General features: G+C 45.0%; 2 protein-coding genes across 3 annotated transcripts in view; one reads left to right on the plus strand and one right to left on the minus strand.

Moving 5' to 3' along the window:
* glra1 (glycine receptor, alpha 1) overlaps nt 1–9,486 on the plus strand; it is a 94,739-nt gene extending 85,253 nt beyond the window's left edge. For both annotated transcript variants that reach the window (XM_035650224.2, XM_035650225.2), the window contains one exon: nt 4,020–9,486. In XM_035650224.2, coding sequence (XP_035506117.1) covers nt 4,020–4,304 — 285 coding nt within the window. In that variant the 3' untranslated portion in view covers nt 4,305–9,486. The remainder of the gene's footprint in view (nt 1–4,019) is intronic.
* Nucleotides 9,487–13,486: 4,000 nt separating this feature from the next.
* On the minus strand, nt 13,487–21,994 carry g3bp1 (GTPase activating protein (SH3 domain) binding protein 1). Its single transcript, XM_035650190.2, has 12 exons — nt 21,851–21,994; nt 19,319–19,435; nt 19,143–19,224; nt 18,445–18,618; nt 18,261–18,351; nt 17,609–17,702; nt 16,876–17,116; nt 16,662–16,766; nt 16,239–16,356; nt 15,989–16,114; nt 15,725–15,834; nt 13,487–14,633 (listed from the first exon to the last, which is right to left on the minus strand). Exons 2-12 carry the CDS (start codon nt 19,411–19,413, stop codon nt 14,370–14,372), a joined length of 1,500 nt encoding a protein of 499 aa, XP_035506083.2. The 5' UTR covers nt 19,414–19,435; nt 21,851–21,994; the 3' UTR covers nt 13,487–14,369.
* Between the last annotated feature and the right edge of the window lie 670 nt (nt 21,995–22,664).

A 22,664-nucleotide genomic window follows, 5' to 3' on the forward strand; every position in this document is an offset into this window, starting at 1 on the left:
ATGAGCGAGCCCGGAGCTTCTTCTCTTGCCCTCCGTCTCGTGTCCCTCCTTCCATCTCTGCACATGAGTTGTCCTCGACCTCTCTCAGCGTGGATTCTTCTTCTTCTTCTTTCCATTTCCCTCTTTCATTGAACTTGATCTCATCCTGTTGAGAGAAGCTGCTCTTATCTGCATCGCTCGTTACGCTCCACGAAGAACGATAATGATAATGAGTTCAGTACAGAACACACGAGGAGACACCAGCTCAGGATTCCAATAGTGATTACATACGTAGCACACGTTCACCTCATTTATGACTGATTGAGGCCTCGTTCTAATCACTGTACTCACAAACTATAATATATATATATATATATATATATATATATATATATATATATATATATATATGTATAAAGATGGCCGACATGACAGCTTGCCAACAGTGAAGACAAATCGCCTGGCTCGCCCCCTGGTGGCTGGTTGCAGTATAGGTGATAAACCCTGCCCCCCCTTCATGTGAGGAGATGGGACATGGACCAAACTAAAAAAAGGCCAATTCTAAATTCTATTAATATAAATTATTCTGAGAGAAAAATTTATTGTTTCCAAATATGATTTCTGTCATTTTGAATCATCATGATGACTGATTGGTCGAGTGTGCGTGTGTGGGCGGGACCTCGACCGGCAGACTCAAAATGCACAAGATGGCGACGCCCGTATCTGGAATATTTGAGCTTCATTTTTTTTGTTCAATGGGAGGAAATGACAACGGCGTGACCGTTTTACGTTGCCATGACGCCGTTGTCACGTGTGTCACGTTACACGTGATTGGCTGAAGCTTCTTTTTTTTGGGGGGGGGGGATAACATGCAGGTTCATCTCAGTAGTAACTGTGTTGTGTGTGAGGACCATGATGTTGTGCACATGCAGGAGACGGAGAAGAATGAAGGGAGGATGACGGGGCCGCCCTTGTCCAACACGAAGGGCAAAGTTTCCTTCCCCCCACTGTTTATCTTCTCCATCCCTCCGTCCGTCCATCACTCCGTCCATCCATCCCTCCGTCCGTCCATCACTCCGTCCGTCCATCACTCCGTCCATCCATCCCTCCGTCCGTCCATCACTCCGTCCATCCATCCCTCCGTCCGTCCATCCCTCCGTCCGTCCATCACTCCGTCCGTCCATCACTCCGTCCATCCATCACTCCGTCCATCCATCCCTCCGTCCGTCCATCACTCCGTCCATCCATCCCTCCGTCCGTCCATCCCTCCGTCCGTCCATCACTCCGTCCGTGTGGTGTCCACGTCTGCTCCTTGTTGTGCTAATGGATGAATTTTAAAATGAAACATGAATGTGACGGATTTCACCAGGCGTTGGTTTCAGTCAGGGGGTCGTGTGTGCTTTCCTTTGCCCTGAGCTGCGTCTACGGGCTGCAGGCTTCTCCTCCACCTCCTCCTCTTCGTCATCCCCCTGTTGTCCTCTTCATCGCGCCCCCCCCCCCCCCCCCACATTAATCACATGACACAGAGAATGAAGCAGAGCATCTGTAATAGTTTAGCAGTGTCACCGAAGGACAAGCAGAGGTCGCTGGCTAGCATCGCGGCTAATGTGCACACTGCCCGCTCCCTGTGTGTGTGTGTGTGTGTGTGCACGCATGTGTGCGTGTGTGTGTGTGTGTGTGTGTGTGTGTGTGTGTGTGCGCGTGTGTGTGTGTGTGTGCGCGTGTGTGTGTGTGTGTGTGTGTGTGTGTGTGTGTGTGCGCGTGTGTGTGTGCGTGTGTGCGCGTGTGTGTGTGTGTGTGTGTGTGTGCGCGTGTGTGTGTGTGTGTGTGTGTGTGTACATGAAGCAACAGTAATAAATGGGTTGGTGTGGTCGTAAGGACAGAATGGGGACATGGGCTGCTAAAAATGGATCGCTACCTGGTGGTCTAACACACACACACACACACACACACACACACAGACACACACACACACACACAGACACAGACACACACACACACACACACACACACACACACACACACACACAGACACAGACACACACACACACACACACACAGACACAGACACACACACACACACACACACACACAGACACAGACACACACACACACACACACACACACACACACACACAGACACACACAGACACACACACACACACACACACACAGACACACACACACACACACACACACAGACACACACACACACACACACAGACACAGACACACACACAAACACACACACACACACACACACAGACACAGACACACACACACACACACACACAGACACACACACACACACACACACACACACACACACACACACAGACACAGACACACACACACACACACACAGACACAGACACACACACACACACACACACACACACACACATACATACAGTATCTATGGATATAAACATTCACACTCACATACCAGCACATGTTAACATGAATTCAAAAGCATTTTTCCACTTTTCTTCCATTTCATTGATGGATATTGGTGATTATTAGTTATCGACCGTGACCTTTGCCTCCTTCTTGCTGCTGGAAACCGGACGCCGGTCCCACGCACGAGACACGAGCCTCCTTCTTCTCCTTTTTATGGGCCGGTTGATTTGTGTTTGCCGCAGAGCTTTTGCGTCAGTCGTTAAATTCCCGGCTCCTCCTGCTTCACACGGCTCCTCTTCTCTTACCCAGCATGCACCTGGAGAGATGTGCTGCTGATAGGCTGCCGCATGTTCTCCCACAGGGAAACACGAGCCACTTTATTTTTTTTTTGGACACGAACGTGAATCCGAACAAACGTTGGCTCCTGATCATCGGAGGGATTTTGGCATCTGCTAAATCTTTAATTTCACGGGAGTTGTTTTTAAATTGGAGGGGAAGTCGGAGCAGCTGACGTGTTCACGCCGTGTCTCTCCTCGCTGGTTGTGTCTGAGCAGCAGATAAGGAAGTCATTGTGTCTCCTGTAATGACGTCGCAGATATTATATCTCACCGTGCTCTGGTGGAAACGCCACAAGCTGGAGGTGTCCATCAGATCCGATCCGCCCGCTTCCTGTTGACGGGTCAGATTGACACGCCCGCTGGTTGGACCTCGGCTCACAGGGAAGGTTCCGGCTCGGTCTCCGTGTGAGCGACGATAAGATCTCAATGATTATGAACCGTACGGGTGTAACGTAGCCCCTCCCCGGACTGTACCATCATGACGTCATGATGACACAATCCTCTTTGTTTCTCTTCTCTCTAATCTTTCTTTTCCCAGTGGATTCAGATTTGTTTGGTCACTTTGTTGTTTTCGATCTCTGATGTGTTTCTTGTATTTTTCGCCAATATTCAAATTGTGGTTTTCCTCGTTCAAATTGCTTGAGAGCAACAGGAACGCAGGGTCAATTATAAGTATGACTTATTTATGATTCCATGCATGAATTGAACACTTGTTCACTTGTATATCTCCTGTTGAATCTGTCTCTCTGTTACATGGACAGAAATCAGTCTGATGTTAATATTTTCTCCCTGTAAGAGAGAAAATCTGATCTTTCCTTGAAATTTAGAAGAAGAAGAATAATAATAATTTGGTAACTTATTTTTCTTATTTTTTATGCCACGTTTACTTATGGCACCATCAGCGTGTGCTGCTAATTTATAGGAATCCAAACTTATTAGTCATTAAATCTGAGCTTTATTGCAAATCAAGGAGCAGAGACAGAAAATTATAGACTGAAAAATATTTTCATACAGTTTCATACAGTGATTCGCCTTCTCCGTTTTCTTCCAGTCTCTTGTCACCTGTCGTGTTTTGTTTTCATGTCCAGATCTCATTCAGTCATTAACACACACACACACACACACACAAACACACACGCACACACACAGACACGGACACACACACGCACACACACACACACACACACACACGCACACACACACACACACACACACACACACACACACACACACACACACGCGCCTGCGACAGTAACGTGTCTCTCTGGTTCCTAACAGCCTGAGTCTTGGCCTGTGTTGCAGGAGGATGAGACGGGCGAGGGGCGCTTCAGCTTCCCCGGCTACGGGATGGGCCCCGCCTGCCTGCAGGCCAAGGACGGCATGGCCATCAAGGGCAACAACAACAACGCGCCGGCCTCGGCCGCGCCGGAGAAGACCATCGAGGAGATGAAGAAGCTGTTCATCGGCCGCGCCAAGCGCATCGACACGGTGTCCCGCGTGGCCTTCCCGCTCGTCTTCCTCATTTTTAACATTTTCTACTGGATCATTTACAAGATCATCCGCAGCGAGGACATCCACAAGCAGTAGTGGAGGAGGAGGCGGCGGAGGAGGGTGAACATGAAGAGGGGAACGAAGGAAACAGAAGGAGAGGATAGAGAGAGAGAGATGACCTTTTTATCACACCGACCACGCCCCCCCCCCCCCACCCTTTCCTCGTCCTCGTCCTTCGTCCTGGTTCGGTCGAGGATCAGATGCTTCCTGCGTCCATCACCTTCCTCGACTCCCGCCCGACCCCGACCACACATTATTCACAGCTTTCTTTGCCCGTTATTCTCCTCCCTCTCTTCACACCTCCTGAAGAACCCGGACCAGTGCAATAGCAATGCAGTAAAATGCATGATATATGAATGTGGCAATATATTTATGAAAAGATGAAATAGTTAACACGGACATTTGGCTGGACGGACTGGAACAGAAGGGAGCGATGAGCGTCTTGTATCTGATTTTAGATTTCTTTTTTTCTTCTCTTTGTTTGAAGACAGATATATAATTCTATATGAACAATGTGATCTGGGGACCGGGCGGGGGGGGGGGGGGGGGGGGGGGGGGGCATACAGCAGTGTAATATACTCATATATCTATAAATGGAATTAAAGTGGAAATATGGAGAATGAGGGATTTTTTTCACCCCCACAAAAAAAGGAGGAAGGAGGAAGAGGAAGGAGGAAGAGGAAGAGGAAGGAGGAGGAAGGAGGATGAAGGAGGATCAGTGCTTCCATGAATTTAAAAGCGATGCAAGGACGTGACACATTCTATATCTAGATTTGCTTCAAATGTGAACTGTCGGCACTCGTCGATGCTTTTTCTGCGCCCCGCCCCCTTCTCACCGCCCCGCCCCCTTCTCACCGCCCCGCCCCCTGCTCACCGCCCCCTCACTACCCCGCCCCCTGTCCATCGCCCCGCCCACCGCCCGCCCCCTGTCCATCGCCCCGCCCCCCGCCGACACCACGGGAACCTCGGCCCACAGAGACACTTGAGGTTCGCCGCTGCTGCCGCTGTCAATCACACGGGAAGGAAGAGAAGAATGGAAAGAAAAAAAGAAAACAGAGGACGAGCAGCGCCGGACATCATGAGACAGAATCTGTCATCGCTCCTCCGCACGTCCGGCGTTTATTTCACGTTGCGTTTGTTTCTAAACTCGTGCCAAATAAACACGTCACTTGTGGCTCCGACCTTCTTCGTCAGGAGGTTTGACGTCAGCTGATGCATCGCCCGCCCCCCCCCCCCCCCCCCCCCCCCCCTCACATGCGTCGTCTGTGTTCTTTGTGTTGGTTTCGTTTCCATCGGCTGGAGAAAGAACAACTGGATCCTGACACGAGTGAAATGACCTTTGGGACTGAAACGTACGATAAGTTTACATCCTCTCAGTGCTTCCTTGCTTCGCCCCCCAGCTGAGAGGATATATGTAGTAACTTGTACAGATTATAACACCTGTTATACCTTAATTAACTCTCTTTCCATCTCGGTCACTTGCACCAACTGTAGCTGCGAACGTCACGACTCGTCTTGAAAAGCTTCTTTATCATATCGAGTTCCATCCTGTCTCGGCCTCGTTGGACGGGATCTGATCTGGCGGCAGGTCGTTGGGTTTGAGGATTTGTCCGATTATTATTAATATTATTGTTATTTATCTCTTTTACTTTGCAGCAGGCTTCTCTATGCAATGATCAGTAAGATGCAGTTGTGCATCTGTGAACTCTTAAACAAATACGCTTATTGGCAAATATGGACGAAGTGAAATTAATAATGCAGTTTTATTTATTTACTTTTGTTTCACTTTTGCCCAATTCCTGCAGACGACTGTTTGGAACAACTGTTAGAAATCAGCAGGAGGTTGATGGAACCGGACGGAGCTCGGGAAGAAAAGAGCAGAAACAAGGAAGTCAGAGAGTTCGACATCTTCTTTGTTCTGTTTCCGTCTGTTCTTCTTCTTTTTCTTCAGCATTTTCCTCTTTCGCTCACATCTGCATCGTTTACCCGGAAAAAATATATATATATATTCCAAAGTGCTTCTTTACTTTACCAGAAACTTCCCACATTGAGTTTTAAATATTCATTGTAATCTTATTCTTAACTGCATTTTATCCAGAAAGTGTTTGTCAGAGACGTCCGGTATTTTCCACAACTGTCTCACGTTCTCACGGGGAATCGCAGGACGCAGGTGAGAGGCTCGATGGCACTGGGTCACAGGGGATTAGCCTAGCTTAGCATCAGTTGTCGTGTGTGTGATCGAGACATACTGAATAAATGAATGCTTGTCTTATTGAAGATATGTACTTGACAGTTTTGGGGGAGGGGCATGCCAGCTGTTTAGCGTGGTTTATGCTAAGCTAAGCTAGGCTAATGAGTTGCGGCTCCATCCGTAGCACAGGTGAAATGCTTCTCATCTTCTCATCTTACTCTCTGACAGAAAGTCCATTATTGTATTTTCCAAAACGTTTCACACTTTGTTGATGAACTCATGTCACTCACGGTTTCCGTCGTGGAACCTGACGATGTCTGAGCCCCGGTCCAACTTGGTTTTGAAGCAAAACCAAAGATTTTCTTTTTGTGTCTCGTGCTTGATGTTGCTGTTTTTTGCTGCTGTTGTCGGGCGAATGCTCCAGATTTTAATATTATCATATTCACTTTGTCTTTGAGTTCAATAACTGATTGCCAGATAGAATATTGAGTTAGATTACCTTCAGCTATACACATATTATTATAGTATATACAAAATATTTTCATATGGAACATTTCCCTCTACACAATTTATACTTGTAAAAGATTTTTTATTAATTATTTGCCTATTTATTTGAAGCATTGAGACTTCATTTATTGACTTATTGATGTATTTATTGACGAGAGGAGATTCTTACAGTGTGTTGAAATGCGTAGAGGAGATGTTTTGTTTCATTCCATTGTGTTTTCATGCCATATTTCATGAACAGAGTTATGGAGTGTTGCGTCACGACGCTCGTTCTTCTGTCGACGTTCCAACAAGTTGTTTTTCTTTACAGTGAAAGTGCCATAGACTCAGTTCACCCCACGAACTATGCATAAGAATAACCTTTTCGAGGCCATGATCACCAAGGACGCATTTGGATTGGATCATCTATACCGCTGACATTCTGGACGTTAACTTTGCGATTACATTTCGTCAGTTTCAGAAAAAATAATACATTTCACAACTCCAGTTTGAAACAAGAAGTTTCATGGCGATTGAGCGGCTTCGACAAAGCTGCAACAAAAAACCCTTCGTTTTCCCGAAGAGCGGCAGAGACAATGCTAAAACAATTGGCTTGCTTGCAGATGCTAAGTGTGAAAACAGTAGCCATGTGCATAAATATTCATCTTGCATTTCATGTGCAACTTATTGTTGAGCACCACAGACAAAATTCCCAACAATAAAGTTTTCCCAAAGCGCCGGGCGAATACTGGAATCAACTTACTCGTGAAGTTGAGGCAATGTGGCGTAATGTTAGAAACGATATGCAGTTGAAACAACGACAGATAAACTTCCCTTGTTTTCCGCTGAAAGTCAACTTTCACGTGAAGCTTCGTAGAAGCAAAAGAAACCAGAAGGCGCCGTAGGCGAGTCAACAGGAGCAGCACATGCGCTTTTTATCTTCATAGGAAATTTGTAACTTGCAGATGACTCCAGTGACTCCAGTGTGACATGTTCCGTGCAACTTGCCAACGCCACAGGGGAAGTTACAAAGAGAAATAGGTATCTATAATAGAGGAATCCATCAGAAACTGTTTCGCTCACTAGTTGTTAAAAAACACAAGCGAATTGAAAATTAACATTTTGATTACGCTTTAAGTGAAATGCAGGTTTTATTCAAATAGCATGTCATTGAAAGTGAACAGCAACGTCTTCATTCCTCATGCATGACATTTGAACTGCAGAGTCCAAAAGATGTTGAGTTTTAATTTAATAACAATTTCATATCTTGTCTTTTGGCACAAGACTAAGTATCTTCGGGGGCTCCGTAAGAAAAGGAATAATGCCTGACCCTAACTTTACCCGAGGTCAGAAGAACAAAAGTTATATCTATAGATTTGTTGACGTTAATCCAGCGCCATCTAGAGTTCCTCCGGGGAACAGCGCCTCTTCTCTGATCACGGCCCGAACTCCGTTCTAATCAGGACCAGTCACTTCCCTCTGTGCCAAAGACGCCGACCGGTCCGACGCACCTCTCTGCCAACAGCAGAGGCTCGTACATATCTCTATCGTGCCATAAGCGTGGGTTGAATATGCAACTGGAAGACGAGGAACCTACGAGCATATCGTGCATTCACCCAGCCATCGCTTCTACATGAAGTCTCTTTCACACGTTCATACGTCATTGTCCTTCTCGGAGCTTGGTCGTAGGCTTCACGTCATTGTATTAATCATTGTCATACTGTGTGGGGGTCGGGGGGAGGGAGGGGCTCATAACGTGAGACAGATACTGCGTCTGTCTGCGATGCGGACGAACTGAACAACGACAGACGTGTTTTCGGGGAAGTTTATAAATCCTTAGGTTCTGAAACTGGATTTTAAAGTAGCATGGTTTGATTTGTTGATGATTAATGATTCTATTGATTTATGGGGTTGTTCTTAAATCTTATGGTATCTATTGTACAATCCGATGCCCTGAGGGAGAAGACGAAACACAGCGACTCCTGAACTGCTGTGAACTAAAAGAAAGATTATTATTATTATCGTTATAATTATTATATTTATTTATTTTCTTTGCACAAGTTGGAATGGCCTTAATTTTGCTTTACTCGCTTCTATTGTGTATTGGCACAAAGTGCACCCGTTTCATTTGCAGAAATTATGACGCTTATAATCTGAGAGTGCACATCAAAGCAGGATGAAAAAAAAATATGAAGTTCAGCAAATTCTTTTTATTTTTCATTAATCTGAAGAAAAAAAAACAATATTTTGCATGAATATAAATACAATGGCAGATATTTTGGCTTGTACAAAAAAAGTGAAGCAATTTGAAGAGGAAAAAAAAGAATGTACCGTTTCTGCTGTATCTGTATATATCTAAATATTTATTGAAATATGTCATACTACTAATTCTATTAACGATTAAAGGTTTTCTGGACAAAAATCTCTTTACCTGTTTTTGAAAAATTGTCAAGGTTGTTGGAGTTGGATCTTCTGCTTTCTGTTACTCGACTCAAGGATCTGTGTAATCATTGAAGAAAAAGTATTAAAAATTGCAAATAAGTCCTCGCTGTAGGTGTGTTCCTTCCACAGATAACTTTGTGTCTGCAGGAACATGTAGCAACAATGAAATTACTTATATCTTCTCTGAGCTGTTTCTTTGAGCTGTTGGTGGAAAAGTTGATTTTATTGATTCTCTTTAAATCAGAACTGATCGATGAATAACAGGACAAGCGGCCCTGACATCACCTTGTGAAATGAATATGGCTGACACGTAAACTATGATTAATGTAATTCCAATATCCACTCGACATTTTGCTGAAACAAGCACCTGGAAGCAGCAGACGTTCACCAGACTCGTCTCCTCTTTTCCAGCAAGAGTTGGACACGTAAAAGGTAAAACAACAACAACAAGAGGAACCGAAAATGATTTTCAACATTAAATTTTAATTAAAATTTTAATTTTAATTAAAAGCCCATTTCTGTCCATATCTTTTGTGCTCAGGTTGTTTGTCTTTTAGTTTCCATCTCACAAACCAGCCATTCTCTGGAATATGCATCGGGGATCCATCCAGTTAAAACTGCATTTGATTTTGATTTATTCAGCACATGTAAAAAATAAATAAACAATAACAAGGATATAATCAAGAGTCATTCAGTGAAAACGTTGGGTTCCATACAATTATTCAACAATATAACACATGAAGAGAACATTTTAAAAAGCATTTAGTCTATAAAGCAGAGGGTCAGAAGAAAGGGACAGTCGGATAAGGAGAGAAAAATAGAATGTGAAGAACAATAAAATAAAAAGTAATCGTATAAAGATGAACGTTGTTGACGTGGGGACATTGTGGGAACACACACACACACTATCATCAATTTATTATTTCATCATAAAATTAGATACATTTGGTGCTGTAGTATATCACCAACGTCAAAGCTCAGTTTCTCGATATGAAGTTGACTTCTGGATATCCGTCATTGGTTTTAATTCAAAACCTGGAAACTGGGGTTTGAATCCTCGATTGGATGTACAATCGTAGTTTTGTCTTAGTGTCCTAGCTGATGTAGTCCAAACGGGATTTTCAATATCTGATCGTCAGGTTCAAAGTCCAAGACGTCAGGGTTTCAGCAAAAAGGCTGCGTGATGAGAACTGAGGATGAGGATGAGGATGAGGATGAGGATGAGGCTGAGGATGAGGATGAGACTGAGGGTGAGGATGAGACTGAGGGTGAGGCTGAGGATGAGGGTGAGGATGAGGCTGAGGATGAGGGTGAGGATGAGGATGAGACTGAGGATGAGGGTGAGGCTGAGGATGAGGGTGAGGGTGAGGATGAGGATGAGGATGAGGCTGAGGATGAGGGTGAGGATGAGGGTGAGGATGAGGCTGAGGATGAGGATGAGGGTGAGGATGAGGATGAGGATGAGGCTGAGGATGAGGGTGAGGATGAGTATGAGGCTGAGGATGAGGATGAGGATGAGACTGAAGATGGAGGATGATGATGAGGCTAAGGATGAGTGATTAGTGATGAGTGATTAGTGATGAGTGATGAGAACTGAGGATGAGGATGAGGATGAGGCTGAAGATGAAGACTGAGGATGAGGCTGAGACTGAGGATGAGGCTGGGGACTGAAGATGGAGGATGAGGATGAGGATGAGGATGAAGACTGAGGATGAGGATGAGGCTGGGGACTGAAGATGGGGGATGAGGATGAGGCTGGGGACTGAAGATGGAGGATGAGGATGAGACTGAAGATTGAGGATGAGGATGAGGCTAAAGATGAGTGATTAGTGATTAGTGATGAGAACTGAGGATGAGGCTGAGGATCAGGATGAGATGAGGACTGAAGATGGAGGATGAGGATTAGAACTGAGGATGAGGATGAGGACTGAAAATGGAGGATGAGGATGAGGACTGAAGATGGAGGATGAGGATGAGGATTAGAACTGAGGATGAGGCTGAGGATGAGGCTGTGGACTGAAGACTGAAAGGTGGAGGGCCCCTGGTGAGGCAGCAGGGTCCGGAGACGTTGACATCTAGGTTCCAGACAGGTGGTGAAGGTTTAGTGATATTTAGTTGTGATGGGGGCTAGAGAATACATTAAGCCGCATGTACAATGGTGTGTGTGTGTGTGTGTGTGTGTGTGTGTGTGTGTGTGTGTGTGTGTGTGTGCTGGCCCTGAGCTCGGGGTCTTGCTGCCAGCTGGACCAGAACATGTTGGAGGCCATGTTGGGTCCAGAATACTAATGTGTCTGTTCACAGCAGTTGAATACTGATTCACAGGAAACTACACGGTTATTCAACAGGAAGTGGACATGTGTTAACACTCGGCCGCAGGCAGAAGGTCACAGGTTCAAATCCTTAACAAGTAGCACAGAAGAACCCGGCCTACTGCCTCCCGTCTGCTAACGGGTCGGACTGTGAGAGCCTCACTCGCATCTGAATATCTGTCGTCATAAAAAGAGATGGTTCCTTTTTTTAAAATTCTACAGCAGCCACGTGTCTGTCAGTACGTACGCGCACACACACACACACACACACACACACACATACACAACTGAATTCACCTGGATCACTCACCTTGTGAACGCTGTGGTTTCTTCAACCTCCAGGTACAATAAATATTATATTAATCAGACGATCAGATAATATGAAAAGACAAGTAACATTTGGATGTAGTTACAAGACCAGTGCGCCGGATTTAGTGGCATCTAGTGGTGAGGTTGCAGATTGCAGCTAGGTGAACATCTCCCACCTTCCAGGTGTGAGAAGCTCCCGACGCCTCACAGGTAACATCAGAACAGGAAGACGTCCCTGGAGTGAGTGTGTGTGAATGAGTGAGAGGTTTGTCCAGTCTGGGCTACTGTACAAACATCTGTGGAAGATGAACAGATGTAGATATGTAATTTTTATAATTAATAGCTTTTCTAGTGTCATCAACCAACGTGCTTCACAGAACAAATCACATTCATATGAAGCCATCAGAGGCAATTTAGGGTCAAGTGTCTTATCAAGGACACATTGTATTGCCCCTCTGGTGCGTGGACGACCCGCTCTGCCCCTGAGCCACAGCCGTATGAAGGGGGCTCATGCTAAAGTAACTCACTGCAGTGAACCAATGAACAGCCTCGTTCTTACCGTGTGGTCGTCCTCGGACCTACTTGTAGCTTCCTCTCTTCCATTGTGAGCAGGAAAAACCTTTGTACTATAATTGATTCTGATACTTGATTCAATATGTTTAGAGCCATGAGAGGCTTTAATCTCATGCAATGATTAAATTTTTTTTCATGATAATTATTCAAATCTCTTGTTAATCCAACATTGAACCTCTGACTAATCCAGACGCTTGTTGGACAGCATCATCATCACTCATCTCATCAAACCTCAGGTCTAATTATCCCCATTTATTCAATTAAACTCAAATCCCTGCCTGATTTTTTTTGTTTTCGCTTTATCAATATTTCTGGTGGGAAAAAGCATCTATAGGAAATTTTTCTTTTTATTAAAGGGAGGCAAGACATTTTTTGGAATTAATTCATAATACTGCACGTTATTATGCCATTTCTACATTTTAAGCTGCTTGAAATTTTATCGGCAACAAATAACTGGAAAAAAATCTTTCATTTTAATTTATGCAAAACCAAATGTAGAATTGTCTCTTTCCTAAAGAAGACTAATGGGGATATTGTTGGGGTGATTGGATTTTTTTCTTCCTCTTATTTTTTATACTTTAATATGATAAAGGAGAAATTAATTATTGATTATCATCAGCATTATTAAAACTTTTATTGTATAGAATGGGAGTAGGACTGGATAAGCATGTTGCTCCTTATCAGACAAAAAAATATTGTATTGTGAAAGGCTGAGATGTACACAGCAGGCATATGTGTATTTATTTAGATTCTTTATATCATGTGAATATATATATATTATATATATATATTTTCACATGTCAATTTTTGTTCAAAGTATTATAGTATAAACTTGCCATATAAAAACCATCAAATATCTTTAGGAGCCAAACAAACAAAGAGTTTCAGAAACAAGAGCAAAAAAAAGGTTTAAAACAGTAAATCACTTTTAATTTAGTTCTCTCATCGGCAGGTGAGCTCTTTTTTTTCTTTTTAAACTTGATGACAAATGAAGTGCATCGGTGGTAAAAAAGAAAAAAAGAAAAGCCAAACAGTATTTGATGACATGATTTGACACATGCTCCGTTCAGACGCATCCATGAATCCACGTGTCACAAGCCGACACTCAAATTAAAAACCACGACACTTCAGCTCTTTGACCTGATATAGAATAAAAAGATAAGACAGATCCATCGCCAGGTACAACGGTGGCAGCAATACACAGGATTGCCCAAGCAGTTAAAAGTACACGTTCCTTTAAGAAACAGGGAGAGAGAACGCGGGAAACAAAAAAAAAATAAAAGAAACTCAACGTCTGGGTTTTTTAATCCCCAATTCAAGTAGTATTTACCCTTTTTTTCTCATGTGTTTTGCATGTTTTTGATTTGTTTCTTAATAAATTCAAGTTCTGCATGAAAAAAGAAAAAATATGACCAGTCCAGATAATACATGTGTTGGAGGAAGAGGAGGGCGGACGAGTGACATTCTGGAGCAGCAGGTGAGAGAAGGAGGCAGCCATCTTGTTGACAGACAGATGTCGGGGGGCGGGACTCGACCACACCTGCGTCGTTTACTAACGTGAGAATACGACGCACGTACGAGACGGAACGAGTCCGACAGACCTAACCTCTGCGGTGCAACGTGATCACGAAGGGTTTTAAAAGTTAAAGTTGGGGTTTTCTTATCCAATCGGTTCCTGCTGCAGTTAAAGAAAGCGGTTTTAAAAAAACAAAAGAAAACAAATCAACGACCACTCGAGTTTATCGAATCTGAAACAGTAATCTAACTCAGGTTCGGAGCCCGGGGGAGTTCTCACTGACGCTGGGCGGAGTAGCGGCCGTCGCTGGGCCCGGCGCCCCGTCCGGAGCCGAAGCTGGGTTTCTGTGCCATGCCTCCTCGGGTGGGGGGCCCTCGGGGGCCGCCACCACCGCCGCCGCCGCCGCCTCCTATCCGCTCTCTGGGACCGCCGGGACCGCCGGGCCCCCGGGGCCTCACGTCCCGCCTGTCGCCCTCCCTGGCCGAGCGGGTCTTCTTCTCCTCCACGTTCAGACGGACGTCGCCTCGGAACTTGATGGGCTGAGGTGACGAGAAGAGGAGGAGTCAGATGACAGACGTTTATCTTTAAGTGTGACAGCGTTCAAAACAGGCGCCTTGGGATTAAGTGTTAATGAGCAAACTCAGGATGTAACATGTTATAAAACACCAGCAGAGGGAAACAGTGAGGACGATAATCACCAGGCGGAGTTTTAAAACCAGCGAAATGATTGGTGCTGCTTTCAGGGTTCCTGCACTTTTCCCATTTAAAATTCCAGACTTCTCTGTTGATTTTTTCGGACCATATTTGATGTCTGAGTACCAATCTCTTGATGTTGATTTAGTAAATATTATTATATAAATTAGTATCATAAGTTGTTTTATATAAAATTAACATTATTATGTAAATAAATCCTTTTAAAATCCAACTGTTAACATTCTGACTGTGTTGCTGCTGTCGTGTTGCACTTCAGACACGGTTTCTGCAGATTGATATTGAAATATTGATACTTCCAATCCGACTTTACCTTTTCCAGGATATGATTCTCAGATTTAAATATTGGTATTTAAACTCAGTAATTTGGGGTAAATATATATTTTATCATCAACAGAGGAAACAAAAATAAAATAACCACGATAATTCCCCGGTGATAGAAACTACTTAACCTGTCATAGTCACATGTGAACTACTGTTCCATAGATACAGTCGTGACAGTGGCAAGTAGAGTGTGTCGCTATGGCGACGTTAATCACTGACTGTGAAATAATTCACGAGAGAGATTTGAGACTTTAGTTTTCTAAAATCTTTGGATTCACGTCCATTTTTATTAGAGCTGCAACAGTTAATTGATTAATGGATTGTAATTGACTACTAAATTACATCTATTTTGATAATCGATTAATCGTTAAAAGTAGTTTTATGATAAAAATTTCAGCTCTTAAATGTCAATATTTAGCAATATACTTGGTGTGTGGACAAAACAAAACTTTGCTGGAAACACAAATATTTTTTTTCCCATAATTTCTTTTCTTTTTTCCCCAGACTTTTTCCATCTGGAACTGACTCATATTCCATACTTTTCCCTATTGCGTACAGGAACCCTGTGCATCAAAAGGAAATAAAATGTTCTCACCCTGTTGCTGAGGATCTTCTGAACCGGCTCAGAGTCGTCGAACACCACAAAACCAAAGTTTGGTAATTTTCCTCCGCTGTTGATCCTCAGTTCCAGGACCGTACCGTACTCTGTGGACGAGGAGCAGGACACAGTCGTCTTATTATTATTTCATATCAACATGACATTTGCTTTGAGCCGCCTGATAAAAATCCGTTAACTCCCTGCACCGTGTGTCTTTCACGTTCTTAGTTTCAGCAGCGTGTCCACGAAAATCCCACTTACGTTCAAAGAACTCCTTGAGTTCGCTCTTGTCCACGTCGTGGGGGACGTTGCCCACAAAGAGCTGGTGGGCGTCGGGGTACCTGACCACCCTGCGGCCCTCCGTCTCACCCGGCTCCCCCTCTCGCACTGAAACACACAGAAGCCGACGAGTCAAACGCAGGAATGTACGACATGGGAACAGACAGGGACAAGAAGAACTACCTGGTCACTGTGCAACCGTACAAATCTCCTTGTGTCCGTCTGTGTGTACCTGGTCTGGGTGCCCTGTGCACCGGCGGCTGACCTCCAGGCCTCTGTTCCCTCGGTCGCTGGTCTCTCTGTGGTCTCTGTGCTGCCGTCTGCGACTCTGACTTCACCTCCGCCCGGGGCTGAAAGAGTCACAACACTTTGGTGAAGAGGGAAAGGAAGGAAGGAGAAAGCAAGAAAGAAAAGCGCAGGGTTTTTCCTGTTTGGATTCATCACACAATTTTGGGCCAGTAAAGAAATAAAAGCAAGTTTCATCGTCGTCGTCTTAAAGCTAGAGACAGTAGCAGCGACAGTTTGTGATGAAGGAGACAAAGTGAGTCTGCTGCCACAACACAAACTGGACTGAAAGTAAAAGTCGTGGTTCTTTGAACAAACGTTTTTTCTTCACAGAATCTGACACAGTCCAGACTGAGAGATCTGAACTTACCGGTGCTGTGGGCGTGACTTTGACGACGTGCGGGGAGATTCCAGACACTGGGACGGCCCCACTGGGAGGGAGGTTCTTACTGGTGACCGACGCCCAGGAGAACGGCTGGAGGGGAGGGGGGTGGGGGGGGGGGGGGGAGAGAGAGAGGGTCAGGGTCTGACGGAGGTGTTAGGATCAGAGGAACCCCCCTCGTGTCATTCAAGTTCAGAATTACCCTGTTTTCTTCTGGGGCAGCGGGGGCGGGTTCTGCGGGCACAGATGCAGGTTCTGTGGTGGGAGGGGCGGCGGCGGGGGCGGGGCTTTTCTCCGTGTGTTCGTCGACTGCGTCCGTTTGCGTCTCCGGGGACGTCTCCGACTTCAGCTCAACGACCTCGGCCTCCTTCTCCACCTCGGGCTCCGGCTCGGGACTCGCAGCCGCCGCTTCCTCGTCGTCGCCGGGGACCGTCGGCTCCGAACTGCGATGGACGAGAAAACGTGTCACTGCAGCATTTATATATTTACAACACTGACCTGTGTGAAAGTGCTGCATGAATTAACCCAGAGTAATAAAAGTTGTTTCTTGAGGTCCGTTGCACAAATTAAAGTCAGACAGAAACTTAGTGTCCATATGAATTTTTTTGGTCTTGTGCTGTGCAATAAAGTCGGTCAAACCAGTGATGAAGTATTTCATTTCTTTTGCCTCAGAGGAAAACTTTCCTCAGCAAAAACGTCTGATGAAATTCAAATGATTTGCAGCTTTTTCCTTCAGCTAAACAAATTTATCAGTGTATTTTTTTTAATTTAATTACTTAATACAACAAATGGCCTCGGAACAAATCCACAAAAACTTCCAGTAGCAGCAGCATTTATCAGACACGTAAGGAATCAAGTGTGTCACACTGGAAGGTCTTCAGGAGAGAGAACCTTGACCGGAAAAGTTGATTTTTTAAGAGTGATTTTCTTCGTACCAGGGCGTCGGGTCGTAGAAGGGAGCCGACTCCTCGGCTGCGACGTCAGGGGATGGAACCCTCTCCTCGAGCTCCTCCACCTCGTCCTCAGACTCTGAAACACACAAACACACGTTCAGGACGGGGAATTTTTGAAAAAAAGAAGATTTTCTAGCCAATTTAAATACCACTGAAAACCCTTGTTTTCAGCCCCATTTCAGAGATTTAAAAAAAAAAAAAAACTTTTCTTGGGGTAAACAAAGTTAAACAAAATATTTGGCATATTAGATTATTTTTATATTCCCTTAAAACGTGACTGGAGGAGTTCTTCAACTATTTAAAAACCCTCGCCTAACAGACAATGAATCAAGATCATTTCAATTTTTCAAAAAAAAATATTTAAACAGCTCGCGGTTTCATCTTTGAAACTTCAAATTTTTCTCCTGTTCATTTTATTCAACCTAACATTCCCAGACGTCATCAGGGTCTTTAACTCCCTCGGCAGCTTTGACTGCCAGAAATAAAATAAAAAACGCAGTGCTGCAAAGAAAAAATGATCAAAGACTTATCGAGAGAAGCGCGTCTCAGTTACTGTTACTTAATTTATCTTTGGCCAAATGATACCAACATCAGTCGGATCATATCCACTGGGAAGAGAAGGAGGTTCTCTCACCTTCTGGAGGCTCAGAGTCAGAGTCTACAAACACCTCGTCTTGGTAACGGAACACGTCATTGTGGACGTAGAATTTGTTTGCAACTGTTCCCTGCAGGAAAAAAGAAGAAAAATAACATTTAAGACTTAAACATCTGATCTGATCGTGGCGCTCGTTCGATGGAAGGCGGCGGCGGCGACGGACCTCGGGTGCCAGCACAAAGGTCTGCATGAACTTCCTCATGGGCTGCATGTTGTTGGACAGCTCACCCATCACCTGCACCACCACGCCCTCGTTCAGGGTGGCGTGGGCGTCCACGTGCCGGATCTTTGTGTGACAATCCCGGAAGCTCAGAGCCATCACCCTCTTGTGGATCTCCTGGGAAACGAGAGGAGAGGACGTTCAATAAGCTGATGTTTCTTCACTTTTTTTTTAAAGACAATCCCTCACGACATTATTCATTTATATATACATTTTTTTTTAATTTAAGCAAGGGAGGTTATTTTTTCAGCCCTGTCCATTGGGTTTGTTAGTTTGCTCGTCAGGACTAAAAAAAACTACTGAACGGATTTCCACGAAAGAACCTGTTAAACTCGGCGTGGATCCAAACATTTTTTTTAATTATCACTTTCTTTAACGTATTTAACTTTGACGGTGACGTTCTTTCAGTTGCTGCACAGACTGAGAACGAGTGAACGCTCGAGATTTTAACAAAACTAAAGGTGGAAAACATCAGGAAAAGCAGAGTAAATACGAACTTGAGAAGAATAATGGGAATAAAATGTTCTCAATTGTCAAAATGTTCCAGAGGTTGATCTGAAATATCTTTTATGGACAAAGCACATCACTCGCACGAAACAAAACATGTTTTAGCCCTTCTGAGCCGGATGAAGTCCACTTACAGATTGTCCATAAACAGCCTCAGCGGGTTTGCCGTTGCCGTCCAGGCCGCCGTGCACGTACGAGGAGTTCTTCCCATAGAACCTGAGCAGAGACACACAAACGGGGGGAAAACATTCACGCTGACGCACACGTGCAAATCAACATCATCTGGAAGTCAGAGTTATGACGGTCGTACCTGTGCAGGTAGTCGGGGGCCTGGTTCAGGAGTGTGTAGTACTGTCGGACAAACTCTCGCCCGACCAGCTGGGCACTTGGCTTCTCCATCACCATTGCTTTGGTCAACTGGAAATGTCTGAGGAGGAGGAGGAGGAGGAGGAAGGGCCACATGAGGTCATTCAAGATAAAAGACTATCAACCGCACTTCTCATCATCAATTTAAAATGTTTCAGTTATTTTCCCCTAAAAACACAAAAAACATTTAGCATTTTATAAAAAAAGGTTGCACCGTCGGACCAACAGACAGTTTGACAAGTAAAAAAAAAGAAAAACCTCCACCAATTTCAATCAGTTCTCATTTTTGACATAATTTGTAAAAAATCATCTGAGTGCGTGGGCCTGGAAACTGGAAAAAAAAAAAACACCGACACTGGACTGATCCTTTCATGCGGAGTGGATAAAAAGTTTAGAAATCCCACGCCATCTTTTCCCTATCAAGTTGCTGACCAATGAATTTTTTTCTGTAGAGCTCGTGTACGGTTTGGTCCGTCAAACATCTACTGAAATACGCAAGACCACGCCAGTTACCGAGCAACTCCAACTGATCCAAGAATACATTTGCACCCAATCACGACCTACATTGAACTGGCCAGAATACTGAATGTGTGTAACCGTGTGAGAACAGGTTGAACCAGAATATATAAAAAAAAAAAAAAAGAGTTTACAGTGACTTTCACTTGTAGCGACGCAGCATTGCCTCAGCAGAGACTCGTTCTTCTTCACCATCTCCTTGACATTGTTATATAATGAATTCAATCCTGTGCTTATGTTTAGGGCTGCAACTAATGATTAGTTTCATTAGCGATTAAAATGTGGATTATTTTCTCGACTACTCGATTAGTTGTTTGGTTCATAAAATGGTGAAAAATGTCGTTCGGGTGGAAGATACGTTTTTTCTAGACTAAACAGATCGTTGCCCTGTCGATAACAACACATACAGTATAAAATAAAGGTAAATATATGGTTAACAAGAGGATTTTTCCGGGTCCGATGCCAAATTCATATTAGAGAGTACAAGATTTTCAATACAGATACATTGGATTATATATATATGTATAATCCAAATTGTAGAAGTTGAATTAAGAAAAACTATTAATTTTACATTGCATTTTCATATCGACAAAACACAGAGCAACATACATCTGTGAAAGTCCCATATCGGCAACCAATATATGGGTCGGACGCCAGTAAATAAATGTACATGTACGCACCTGTGAGTTACCAAACTTCGGCACAAATCATTGAACGTTTTTTCTCCACTTGTAGGTCATGTGACACATTGGAGACCATCTTGAGACTAATTTCTCTCCATACATTTGGCGGTGGCCATGTTTGGTCTCATCCGTTTTTTTTGTTTAAGACAACGGGGGCTTTGATCAATTCATGGGATTTCGTCTGTCACACCTTCAAAAAAAACCACGAAATATGAATTGAGTGCAACTCGTTTAGGTGGTCAACACACGAACACACACACAGGGGAGGTCAGTCACCCACAGGGGCCGTCTGCCACACCTGTTCACATCTGTCTGCACCTGGCCACACCTGTCGGCACCACCTGCAGCCATCTGTCGTCCACCGCCAACAACACTCGCTGATTGGCCGAGCCGGCGGCTGCCAGGGGCGAATTAACCCAACGAGCCAATGAACATCGAGCTCAGTCTTCTGAACGTTATTAGACGTATAGAGGACAAGTTGCAGCAGCGACATGACGGAACAGTTTGTCCACAAGTGTAACGCGTGGTGGGAGGACAAAGGACGCGCGGTGCCCGGGGAGGAAGAGGTGGTGCCGACCGGCCTACACACGCTCATCGCCGGTCATGGCGGCTCCGGCACGTCGGTGGACTCTGTGGGTGGAGGCAGATATAACCCCTGCTCCACATGGCACCGCGGCCGGCCCCAGTGCGGCGCTGGAAAAAAAGGGGCGACAGCTGGGCGAGCACGAGGGGCCGCAGCTCGGCTTCATGAGCGGCGGCACCAACACGTGTCCCGGCCGGTCCCCGGTCCACACGTGCCCCCTCCCCCTTCCCATCGATATCTACTTTTAAAATGGTGAAAAGGCAGAAAAATAGCAACACGAGTGCCGAGCAAAGGCGGTAAAGGGAGCCCGGAAGGGAGGGCGTCACGACCGAATGAGCTAAGAGTGGGCTACATCCGGGCGGTGGCTATTTCCTGGAAGGCCGGAGTGAAGCAGGGCAGAAATGGCGGGCGGATGTATCGACACTTTCAGCATGGAGACACCCGCGACACACACGCTGCTGCGGGCATCGAACACACGACACATCAGAGGCGTCGCTTGGATTCGTCCATCGCGAATAGAATAGCTGCGGTATCTCCGTAGCATGCTAACACTTGCTAACACCAGGATATAGACGGCGCCCGGGGGAAGGCGACCCCACTTAATCAAACGACCGCGATCAAAGGAACATGTTAAAAATAAAAACTCTCTCTCCGTCGTCAATCGACGGCAGTTTGATCCAAGACATCAACTTACCGGCGGGTCAGTTATCAAAAAATAATAATAATGAATAAGTAGTTGGTGGAACACGAGCGGATCACAACGTGCTGCAGATGCTCCGGTCGCCGGTTTCTGCTCCGCAACCAACCATGGCGTCCCGCCCCTTACGAAACCTCCTGAGCCAATCGAATCCGAGCACTGTGACTCGTCAGCCAATGGCGTGGCGCTACCGCAGCAGCGTCACAATCGCGATGGCCTGCGTCTCTACCTGGGAATGTCTCAGGCGGACCAATCACATCAAAGGAAAGGCTCGAGAGGGCGCTTGTTTCAAGACCTGGCATCTGCCGGTGGATTTCTTCTTTGGGCGAGCAGCGAGTGGTGCACCGGACACTGTCCGCCGCGTGGGGGCAACAGAAGCCTGTTTAATGACGTAATCCGAACTGGCGGGCATATGACTGGTCACATTTGGGGCGGGGTTATGTATATATGTATATATATACCTGCACCACGTGACTCTGGTTTGATCTCACCTGGGACATTAAACAACCAATCGGAGACCGCAGATTCAGCCCCAACACGTAAACATTGGGTATGTCATTTTGCTGACAACATTTTCTGCATAATTTTTCATGACACCACCATCAAGTTCTCCACCGATTTTTATTCTATGAACTGAGGAACAACTTTGTATCTATTTACAAAATATTTTCTCAAAAAATTTGTACCGGGATCTTGACCTTTGACATGTCAAGGTCAAACGTGGTATATGACCTTGGAATTATCTCTAGTTCATGAATTGTCTGGTCAACTGCTATAGGTCACGTGAAAAAATGCGTTTGCGATAGAAAGA

This window comes from Scophthalmus maximus, chromosome 9 (genome assembly GCF_022379125.1).
Source record: "Scophthalmus maximus strain ysfricsl-2021 chromosome 9, ASM2237912v1, whole genome shotgun sequence".
NCBI classification, from domain to species: domain Eukaryota; kingdom Metazoa; phylum Chordata; class Actinopteri; order Pleuronectiformes; family Scophthalmidae; genus Scophthalmus; species Scophthalmus maximus.